General features: G+C 43.5%; 1 protein-coding gene across 3 annotated transcripts in view; it reads left to right on the plus strand.

Annotated features, from left to right (window-relative positions):
- The window catches only part of RIN3 (Ras and Rab interactor 3), a 519,321-nt gene that overhangs the window by 307,492 nt on the left and 199,346 nt on the right, over window positions 1-12,483 (plus strand). For all 3 annotated transcript variants that reach the window (XM_086937691.1, XM_086937692.1, XM_086937690.1), the window contains exon 3: window positions 7,623-7,737. In XM_086937691.1, the coding sequence (XP_086793817.1) occupies window positions 7,623-7,737 (115 nt within the window). The remainder of the gene's footprint in view (window positions 1-7,622; window positions 7,738-12,483) is intronic.

The raw sequence follows: 12,483 nt of genomic DNA on the forward strand, positions 1-12,483 counted from the left end.
CAATAAACTACAAATTGTGAACTACAAGTGATGAATTTTTTAATGGGCATTGTTCTCCCTGTGTCTGGTATAAGGTAAGAAAGAACTCTTTTGCTACCGGCACAGGCCTTGCAGCGCCCACAGGGGAAAAACCCTTTCATCTCTTTGAGGGTGTTCACTTTAGGTGTAGGTTTTTCCAGATGACTGGTGAGTAACATGTCTCCTATGGACCTAGCTTTACTAAAGGTCAATAGTGGATATGCCGGCAGATCTTCCTTCAATATACTGTCGGTTTGCAAAATATGCCAGTTCTTTTTCAACATGACTCTAAAATCATTCGCACCTGATGAGTAAGGGGTGATCAACCTGAATTTCCCCTCATTCGTAGCTACATCTTTCTCAAGACCACTCCCTTGATTTTTGGCGGTGAGTAGGGTCCCTCTCTGGATTTTTCCTCACCCTCCTCAATGTGTTCTGTAGTAATTCATCGCCATAGCCCCTTATTGCAAAGCACTTTAGACAATCCGAGGCAGCCTCCTCGAAATCTGAGTCCCTTGAACAATTCCTTCGGAGCCTCAAAAGTTCCCTGTAAGGTATGCTTCTTACAAGTTGGGGTGGATGACTGCTGCTGGCAAAGAGTGTTGAATTGCCAGCAGTCTCTTTTCTATACAATGTAGTATGAAGGCGGTCTCCTTCGACAAACGCCCTCAGGTCCAAGTACTCAGCTGCCACCGGACTAATTGAACCCGAGAAATGCAGGTTAAGGTTGTTGTTGTTAAGTAACCTGATGTATTCCTCTGCTGTGTCTGTCTCACTGTGCCAAACGATAAATAAATTGTCGATGTAACAGTGCCAACATACTGTTTCCCCCCTGTGTTGTCCAACCACACAGCTCTTGGGCACCTGCTCCTACCACCAGCCTACGAACAAGTTTGCATAGCTGGGAGTGAAGCAGGTGCCCATCGCCGTACCTGACCTTTGTATGTACAGCTGGTCTTCGAATAAGAAAATATTGTGTGTTAGACAAAGTTCAAGAAACTCAAGAATCATTACATTGTGCTTCGCAAATCTCATCTGGCGCTGGTCCAGGAAATGGCGGACTGCTTCCAGACCATGTCCGTGCTCTATACAAGTGTATAGGCTGGTAATATCCAGCACCATCAGCAGATATTGTGGCTTCCAAATTAGTTCTTGTATCTTAATCAGGAAGTCCTTGATGTCCTTGATATGAGTCCAGCTTCACTATCAAGGGGAACAGGATGTTATCCACAAAACGGGATATATTCTCCGTTAAACTGCCAATAGACGAGATTATGGGGCGACCTGGTGGACAGTTCGTTTTTTTTTTTTTTTTTTTAATTTTTGGAAACCTTTATTGTGCAACAAAATCTTACAGGTACGGGCCCACAACCATGCAGGCCGGCCACGAAATCAAGTGGTAGCACTCTAGGCAAAATCAAAACAGCTCAGCAGTCCCTGAGACGAGGAACAGCAATTATCCGATGCATCACTTACTGGAGAAAAGGGGGGACCACTGAGTACAGGAGAAGTGAGGTTAATTTTTAAAGTTATAGGTAAGAAGGATCAGACGCAGTCACTTCATCGAGAACACATGGCGGGCAATGATCCCAGCGAATCAGCAACAAACTAGGCAATAATTAGAGGATCATCAGAAGAACTTGAGGATAAGAACAAACAGTACAATACATACTGGTCAGTACCCGCCCCATGATCATGGAACATCTTGACTAACGGTAGTGGAGAGACCAACAGCAGAAACAATAAGCAGCGCTACACCTAACCACCAACCTGACCCAAAGGAAAAAGGAAAGAGTAAGAAGAGTCAAGAGAGAAAGGAGAAGAATAAGGCCCATAGAACCAAGACGAAACAAAAGACCCACCCCCAAACCCCCCACCCAGCACGCATGCAGAGGCTACGGCCTACCCCCCCCCCCCCAGCAGTGTGCCTGTCGCCCAAAAACCGAGTCCCGAAATATAGACTCAGAAAAGAGAAAAAGGAAAGGAAAAAGAAGAAAGGGGAAGGGAGAAAAAGGAACTAAGAACTGACGGGAGAGGAGACATGCAATCAAAACGATCTGCTCCCACCCTCCACCTGTGCACAATTGGAACCTACGAGAAGAGGAAGCCACTGCAAAGTCAAATACAGGAACCTGATGAGGAAGCGATCATACTTGTACAATCAAAAGTACGCCATTTATCCATGCACGAAGTAGTAGTCCGCCGATGCAAGTTATCTCAACCCTGTCCCTGTCTGTCCAGGGCCATAGACACGGAGTGCACATTGAACCAGAAGCGGACGGGCCAGGAGTGAATCGCAAGAACTCCAGGCCACAAAACACAGCACCAGTCATGATGGCCTCGGATCGGACCAGCAAGAAAAAGCAACAGCAACAGCAGGCAACACGAACAACGCCCCGCTGACCAAGAAGGGGCACTCGCTCCGCTAGGACAGACATCGGATCCCGGCTCAGCAGGGCGAGGCGAACAATCGCCGGGAGTCACGGCAAGGCAGGCCCGGACGGACCCCAGCCGGAGTCCCTCCGTCATTTCCACTCCTTGGAAGCGCTCCCGACAAAACAGAGCAACGGGCATCCAGACCTCCAGACAAGCGACGGCCGTAATCTCATCAACCTCGGGGAAGGTCCGTGCAGCACAGTTCAGCGGTTGGTCCGCACCCATGGGGGGCGGCTCAGCGAGCCCGTCAAGAAAATCATCATCCGGTCCAACGGCATTCAACATCATGGCCTCACGCCAGGAACTCAAGGCAGCGAGGACGTCGCCAATCGTAGGATCACCTCTACAGTATTCAGCAAACGTGCCGTGCGACAGGCCAGTGTTCCCGCCGATGACGGGTCTGAGATACAGGGCGCTGGCCACCATCTTGTCAGCACGGCGAGGCCACTGTACACTCCAGCCCCGATCCGGTGGCCAGCGGGGTTCAGCGAGAGCCAGCCGGGGACAGTCAACCGCACCAGTGGTGCAGGGAAGCGGGCCACCAAAATATTGGAGGTAGTCAGCGCCTCTGGCCCATGGGCGCCGCCTGCCGAGTCCGGGCGGAGGATCTCAAAATGGCCGGTTGGGAAACAAAGGGGAGACTCGTCTCCCATACGGTCAACCCCCGTCCATGGGATGCGGCACCCCGCCACCAGGTCCCCGGACCACCAGTCCGGGTCCGGTCAGTCGCCACCGGTCCAACCGCACAGTGGCCCCTTCGGTCGACCCCTCTCCTCCACCAGGGGCCGGCGCAGGGACTTCGTTCCAGTCGGGAGCCGCAGGCAAGTCCAGGCCCACCCGCCTCGCAGGCTCCGAAGCGAACAAGGGCACAGCTCAGGATCCGCCGCACCCAGGAGCATCCGGAGCAGATGGTAAGTATCAGCAATCTGTCATGTTTCCATATTTCCTCGAATACATCTTCTCGGGGCAGGATAGGGCACAGGATTAATAAAACAGGCGAGAAGGTCGACGGAGCCGAGCTACAACGCAGCCATCACGGTCGCGAGCTTGGCTCCTCCCCTCGACAGTTCATGTTTTTATGTAGCTTGGGGAGGTGGTAGAAGGTGGGGATCATAGGATAGTTGTTCCGCAAGAAGAGATGTTCGTCTTTTACAGGCATCTATAAATTGTACCACTTCTGGATAAGTGTCTCATATTCCATTATACTCTGATACAGTTGAGTGGTGCATTTTGCATAAAACTTCTCATCTGAGAATTGCTTCAGTGCTTCTCCTACATATTTGTCCCTACTCATATATATATATATATATATATATATATATATATATATATATATATATATATATATATATATATATATATATATATATATATATTACCTACTGGCGGTCGCCAGTAGGTATATATAGTTAGGATTTTTTCTCTATGGGATTTTTGAAAATTCTATGTCTAATAACTTTGGCGTTTGTGGACGGAATTGGCTGACATTTTCAGGAAAATGGAACATTTTGTTTCTGAGCAGCCCCTGACAATTTGGGGGGGTTTCATCAAGGGGGGGCCGAGAAAAAAGGGGGGTCCCAAAACACGTTTTTCCCATGTTAATTTCCATAGGGCGGTTGGCCTCACTTTTAGCTCGAACGGCTGAATGGATTTGCACGAAACTTGGCAAAATTGTAGGGACTGTTAGCCCGATGTGCCTTTGCTAGGTCTCAATATATGTGCTCCAGTGGATTTTGAGTAATTTAGGTTCAAAAAAAGATATATATCTGGGCGGAGCCTAACCACACATCTGATCTGATTGGCTGTCAGCACTTCATCCAAGAAGTGTTGGCAGCCATCTTGGGACCAATATACATGATAGCACCTCATTAAAAAGCATTGTAGTTAATAGAGGGTTTTAGGACTTTAGTTACATTATAAATCATTTGTTGATGGTACCATACTCGTTTTAGGAATTGTGGTGGGTTCTAAGGTGATTTTACCATGTGAAAAAACCTTCTGCTGTGATATCATGAATATTGTTTGAAAGAAAACTAATATCTCATGATTTTCCCACAGTGGTTTGGAAGGGGATCTATAAGCTAAACTGAAAGCATATTTTCTGTAAATTCACATTATCTTTCTAAGTCATGTGAAAATGAAGTCTGACATTCTCAGTAAAACATGTACATCCAACAAGGACAGAGACTGTCAGTTGATTCCTTTGTGTTCTACTGCAGCCTCCTAGAGTGTTCTAAAGAACAACTAGAGCGCTAACAGTCCTACTTATTACAAAGGTATGGCACACCTGAAGCCATCTTGATTGGAATAAAGTGGTAACTCTTAAAACATTTAATTTAAAAAGAAACAACATGAGGGGTTATATTTTGCCATAGAAAGTATGATTAGTGCTGCAGAATGAAAAATTAGGGCACATTTTGAGTGACTTCTCAAATCCTTTTCTATTTCATTAAAACATTCTGACATGCAGTCTCCCAAAATGGCCACCAGAGACAAAAGAGCCCAAATGTAGCCCAAATATCACCCAGATGTAGCCCAAGTATAGCCCAATGACAGAATGTCCCAGAGTGTTCTAAAGAACAACTAGAGCGCTAACAGTCCTACTTATTACAAAGGTATGGCACACCTGAAGCCATCTTGATTGGAATAAAGTGGTAACTCTTAAAACATTTAATTTAAAAAGAAACAACATGAGGGGGTATATTTTGCCATAGAAAGTATGATTAGTGCTGCAGAATGAAAAATTAGGGCACATTTTGAGTGACTTCTCAAATCCTTTTCTATTTCATTAAAACATTCTGACATGCAGTCTCCCAAAATGGCCACCAGAGACAAAAGAGCCCAAATGTAGCCCAAATATCACCCAGATGTAGCCCAAGTATAGCCCAATGACAGAATGTCCCAGAGTGTTCTAAAGAACAACTAGAGCGCTAACAGTCCTACTTATTACAAAGGTATAGCACACCTGGAGCCATCGTGATGGGAATAAAGTGGTAACTCTTAAAACATTTAATTTAAAAAGGAACAAAATGAGGGGGTATATTATGCAATAGAAGGTATTATTAGTGCTGCAGAAAGAAAAATTAGGGCACATTTTGAGTGACTTTTCAAATCCTCTTCTATTTCATTAAAAAATTCTGACATGCAGTCTCCCAAAATGGCCACCAGAGACAAAAGAGCCCAAATGTAGCCCAAATATCACCCAGATGTAGCCCAAGTATAGCCCAATGACAGAATGTCCCAGAGTGTTCTAAAGAACAACTAGAGCGCTAACAGTCCTACTTATTACAAAGGTATGGCACACCTGAAGCCATCTTGATTGGAATAAAGTGGTAACTCTTAAAACATTTAATTTAAAAAGGAACAAAATGAGGGGGTATATTTTGCCATATGAATTATGATTAGTGCTGCAGAAAGAAAAATTAGGGCACATTTTGAGTGACTTCTCAAACCCTCTTCAATTCTGACATACAGTCTCCCAAGATGGCCACCAGAGACAAAAGAGCCTAAATGTAGCCCAAATATCACCCAGATGTACCCCAAGTATAGCCCAATGACAGAATGTCCCAGAGTGTTCTAAAGAACAACTAGAGCGCTAACAGTCCTACTTATTACAAAGGTATAGCACACCTGGAGCCATCGTGATGGGAATAAAGTGGTAACTCTTAAAACATTTAATTTAAAAAGGAACAAAATGAGGGGGTATATTATGCAATAGAAGGTATTATTAGTGCTGCAGAAAGAAAAATTAGGGCACATTTTGAGTGACTTTTCAAATCCTCTTCTATTTCATTAAAAAATTCTGACATGCAGTCTCCCAAAATGGCCACCAGAGACAAAAGAGCCCAAATGTAGCCCAAATATCACCCAGATGTAGCCCAAGTATAGCCCAATGACAGAATGTCCCAGAGTGTTCTAAAGAACAACTAGAGCGCTAACAGTCCTACTTATTACAAAGGTATGGCACACCTGAAGCCATCTTGATTGGAATAAAGTGGTAACTCTTAAAACATTTAATTTAAAAAGGAACAAAATGAGGGGGTATATTTTGCCATATGAATTATGATTAGTGCTGCAGAAAGAAAAATTAGGGCACATTTTGAGTGACTTCTCAAACCCTCTTCAATTTCATTAAAAAATTCTGACATACAGTCTCCCAAGATGGCCACCAGAGACAAAAGAGCCTAAATGTAGCCCAAATATCACCCAGATGTACCCCAAGTATAGCCCAATGACAGAATGTCCCAGAGTGTTCTAAAGAACAACTAGAGCGCTAACAGTCTTACTTATGACAAAAGTATGGCACACCAGAAGCCATCTTGATTGGAATGAAGTGGTAAGTCTGAAAACACTCAATTTAAAAAGGAACAAAATGAGGGGGTTAATTTTGCCATAGAAAGTATGATTAGTGCTTCAGAAAGAAAAATTAGGGATCATTTTGAGTGACTTCTCAAATCCTCTTCTATTTCATTAAAAAAATTCTGACATGCAGACTGAAACATGTCACTGACCATGTCATGAATGATGTAATATGTGACATCATCAGCAGTGGATTGCGGGTGCGCGATATATAGTTAGTGCAACTAACTATATATGGAATTTCAATGGTTTTGTGTGAGTAAAATAAGGTTTTGTAAATGCGAATTCCTAACTATATATGGTCTATAACCTATGGTTTTTTCAGTGAATATATATATATATATATATATATATATATATATATATATATATATATATATATATATATATATATATATATATGTGTGTGTAAATTATATATATATATATATATATATATATGAAAGAGATTGAGAAATAAAAAAGGTTGCATTGCACCTGCCTGTGCTGTTCTGTTTGTGAGGGAAGCTTGTGCCCTTTCTGCTCATGTTGTATCTGTTCTCTCTGTGTGAGCAAAGCTTGTACTCTGATGTCCATGCTGTACATGTCCTGTGTGTGGGGGAAGTTTGAGAAAACATTTTCATATACAAAAACCAAAACTTGTGTCTCTTTCAATGTTTGTTGTTCAAGGTTGAACAGTTGTATATAGTAAAAACCTTTGATGTAATTGTGCTATTTTATGTACTAGGTTAATTCAGTGCAACTGAAAACTGTAATTATGAGTGATATCCTATCGCTTATGCAAGGCCATTAATTTTTCTCTTATCTAGGTGTTCCTGGTCAGAAAAGATGCTGATCTAAAAGGCCTGGTGCTTTTAGTTCATGTTACAGCCGAAAACAAGGCTTCTGATATTATGGAATGCAACATAAAAGAAGAAAAATCAAGTATGTTTTTACTTACCTTCTCTGCATGAATCCGTGGGACAAAACGTTTCACCATGAACCTGGTGGTGCCCATTTGAACCTAAAATAATATTAGCCAAAGTACGCCATCGAGCTTTACCGGTCTCATAAAATGGCATCATTTATGAAAAGAAAACAGGCAAAAACTATTGACTCATTAAACGGTCACATACAATGCCATTCATCGGCTTAAGAAACGTTTTCAGTGGCATTAAGCCATAAAATGGACCCATGCCTTTATGATGTGCCTCCATTAAATTCCTTTATTTTATTTAATGTCTCCGTAAATCATGTATTCTCAATGTTCTCCAATGTTGCCATGGCTTTCTAATAACAAAATCACATTGTCCCTGGAGGAAACGTTTGAAAAATATTTATAACTTGTAATAATGTCACATTCATGATCATTTAGTCAATAGAACCACAGGGAATATATGCACATATACCAGAATACATCAAAACGGTATATTTTATACATAACACCTTTCGCATGGGTTATGGGTAATCAAAAAACCACATTGATGGAAATTAAACACAGCATATAATCACGTTTACAAAAGGTGTTTTGTATACTACTGCTAATTAATATATGAACCTCGGTAGTATTTTTGTTGCCAGATATTAATTGATGATACTCCAAGTGGAATAAAATATACCGCTTTGATATATTCTGGTATATGTGCATTTATTCCCTGAGGTTATATTGACTAAATGATCATGAATGTGACATTATTACAAGTTATAAATATTTTTCAAATGTTTCCTCTAGGGACAATGTGATTTTGTTATTTGATATACCCAGTCCCGAGGGGATTATTGGGTGGCTCTGTGATATTTGTTATGGCTTTCTAATGCCATGAAATTTCTACATGGACAGCTAATGATTGTATTGTATTGTGACGTCCCTGAGCTGATAATATAGCAATTCTAGAGTCCGATTTCAAAAGCGTTTTTATCATTGGTACCATATAGAATTATACGTAGGTAGCAGTGAATACCAGGGATGCTTTTCACGAAGAGATTCTGAGCAACCTCAAATTGGCGAGAGTAAAGTCAGAGTCATCTGAGTGAAATAATAGAAGTCTGAAGTGAAAACAATTCATTTTATTCACTGCTACCCATCTACACATTTTATGCTATGCCTGATGCACCAAAAATCATCCGACCCTGCTTTCCACATCTATATGGGGTTGAAGGACTAATGGGGCATCATACACAACGTGGCCTAACCTGTCTCTGCCCATGCTGCACCCAGTGTCTTGCCACCCACCATCCCCTGGCTATTATGCCACTTGTCCCCCAAAATAGAATACCTGGCATAGTGTCACCAACCAACACTGCCCTCCGCATTTAGGTCCTCACCCACTATTAATTATAAAAAACATACTGTATTATACATAGGGCGCACTTTAACAAGTGCGCCAAGTGCGAATGGGGACAGTGCTCCCTAATGCGGATGATACAATGCCTTCAGGGCAGCCTCACGCTGGCAAAGGCCGATTTTTTCGCCTCTCCGCCTTTACCCATAATACGACATCATGGGCATGGAAGCAAAATGTTCCCTGAATAGCATGTGGCCGCGCCTACCAGGGCAGGTGGTTGGGCTAGGCTGAGCAGTACTGGCTTTCTTTGCCTCGGTCTTGGAAGGACAACATTGAAGACTAGACTGTTGGCTGCGTTCCAAACATCTGCGTTTCCAGATGTTTTAGCTTTACAGCCACCCCATGCGTAAATGCTGACGGTTTTTTATTTCTTTCCCAACCAAAATGTCTGTAATATAGGTCAGTCTCCCGAGTTCTAGCCTGGAGCCCAGTAGGCAACAGGTTTCCACACTGAAACGAAGACACAGGCGTTCATCCTTTTAGGATTGCTGAAACGAGTACCTCGGAATAGGGTAATATTAATTGCACCTGTTAGTTGATTGCCTGGAAAATCTTGAGTTTGTGGGGTGCGCTATAAAATTAGAATTTTAAATGTTGAAAACAAAATTGTCCTGTCAAATTGCCTCTCAAGCAACTCAGTGAACATGCGTAAATCAGAAAATAAAACAAAAAGTTTTGCGTGCAGCGTCAGCCACGCACCAGTCATCTCGTCCTTTCTGAAGACTGAAGATTACTGCTCATCTTGAAACACTGCCACTAAAATTACCGTACACTGCAAAAATAAATTAATTCAAATATTAAAGCTAGCAACGTTCCGAGCGATCGCCCTAACTTATTGACAAACGAACAATTGGTACTGCCATCTTGTGGCCTTAAATAATATTACAACGCGTAGTTCTTTCTAGTTTATTGAGTATATTTTATGACGAATACATTACAGCAATTACTGAATTTTATGACTGTTAAAGGCATTACAGCTGTTAACTAACATTATTAATTTCTCCTCGATAATACTCCCCAGCCACAGACGTTTGCCTTATTTTGGTAAATGTACAGATTACACGTAGAAAGAATGTGACGAGCAAGAATTTAGGCAAGAGGGCACAGAAAGGACCACAGACAACTTTTATTGTGAAAAAGGCTGCTCTATTGAAGAAGGCGCCCATCACAAACAACTAACCCTGGGCGGAGTTTACGGAGTTGCACTACGTGAAGCTACGCAAAGTGCAAAAAAAACTGTTGCACTGCGCGGAGCTCCGCAAGTGGCGGAGTATGGTAGAAAAATGCTGTTTGCAGTGATTGCACAGTGCCGGATGCTTGTCCGCACTGTGCAATCATTGCGAACAGTGCAAGTTTACCTTTTCTGCCACTCAAGTAGATTTTTACTCGAGCAGCAGCTTTCTCAACGCGAGCGGTCACGAGCATACGCGACCACTCGCAATGAGAAACCTGACCCCCTCCCCCACACACACATTGAGATTTCTCGCAGGGAGGTTTATTTTCCACGCTCGCGCTCCCCAATTTAATTTTGCCGACAGCAAACGACGAGAAATCTTGCCGGGAGTTGGATTTTCCTTCTTGCTCGAGCTCGCCAACTTGACGTTGGTGAACGCAAGCGAGGAAAAAAACTCTGCGAGCTCCGCGTAACACTGAGTGCGGGAAACTCCGCTAACTCCGCGAGCAGAGCGGGGCTCACCGCCCAGGGTTACAAACAACAAATGCCCTAGGCAAATCACCATCCTCACAAGAACACCAATAGCCACCTACTGTTTGGGCTCCCCCACTCCTAATTGTCCCCCCACAATACCCTCTTACTCCACTTCCAGAACTTAACTTTACAAGTGTAAACTTATTCCCACCTTTCCCTTCAAATTGCTCCACCCACCCAAACAGCAATTAAACAATTTCAAACCATGCAAACATCTCAGCAAACCACATCCAGAAATACCTTCACCCTTAAAGGTTTTTCTGCCCTCCCAAACCCCCACCCCCTTGTGGTCCTTGCAAGGCTACACCAGGTAACTCGCCTTCTACTCCAGCTAATCTCTTGACGACAGACGAATGCCCAGTGCCCCTGCCAACGCCTCGCCAAGCTAAAACAAGTACAACTCCATCCCTATTGTTGGAAAATGGACTACATCGCCCCTGAGAAACTGAACCACATCGAACTGCAATTCTGAATGTACAACCCTACCAAACCCTTCATCCCTGCAAAAGCTTCTGAGCTCCCTATTCCCTTTCCTGCTTGCCTTATCAATAGCTGCCGGGCTGTCAGGCCCTCTCTACTCTCTCCTCTGTATCAAGTCCGTTCATAGAACAAAAGTCCCTGCCTAGTACTGCTTGATCTCAGTCATGTCTATCTTCACAGTTTTAATTAACAACACGCCCTTCACTCGCACCGTCATTTTCCCTCAAATGAATAGCAATCGCATCTGGAAAATCATTACTACCCTTCATCCAGTTTAGCTTCTGCAATAATTCTGTCCATAACATGGCACCCTTTCCACTCAATGTCATCCTTATCCCCTTCTCTTGAAAACCCCAACTGAACTCTGTAAGGTTTTCCCCTTGCTTGTTTTTATGTTCACTTGACAAAGGAATGTACCACTATCCACACGTTTATCTCCTCTCTTGTCGTACTGGGCAAGATTACTACAGACATGCAAAAGTCATTAACATTCAGCCCCGTCCATCCTTGCCCCTCACTGAGCATGTTGCTTAAAGCACCCTGATGACCAACTCCCCATGTGCACTAGCCTGTCCCCTGACCACCCTCACCTCTGTGCTTCGGTGGCGGCCCCTTTTCCAAAAGTGTGTGTCAGTCTGCTGCAGGTAAGCCCAGGTAGCAATGCCTTGTGTAGCACTGCCAACAGATGAAACAACCTGTTTCTGTGTCAAAAGTCCCATCCTTGTCTGCTATTTTCTTGCTGGTGCAGCTTGTGACGCCAGTACACTAGGCAAACTTGACAGCCCGGGAGAGCCCCAAGCTGCACCATGTGCCCTTCGCACTTTGATCCGTTTTCAACTTCCTAATGCGGAGCTCTACTCTGTCTCCCTGTGCATCAGACCAAACCACCCCAACACTCTGCCCTCCAACAATTCAGACACCCTAAATCCCCAAAACATGCATATCATCAAGCAGGAAAACAAAACCCTCTCCCCTTCACAATGACAGACTGCTTGCAAATCTTCTAGCACCTTAGCAAGAACTTACCACACCAACGGCTTCTGTTTCTGCCCCATGCTGCATCTTTTCCTCACCCATCCCTCCAATAAGCTGTTGCCCAACTTACACGCAGAAGGGGTACTGTCCCACAGCAACTTACCCATGAAACCAATTCCCACC

This window comes from Lissotriton vulgaris, chromosome 9 (genome assembly GCF_964263255.1).
Source record: "Lissotriton vulgaris chromosome 9, aLisVul1.2, whole genome shotgun sequence".
Taxonomy (NCBI): Eukaryota; Metazoa; Chordata; class Amphibia; order Caudata; family Salamandridae; genus Lissotriton; species Lissotriton vulgaris.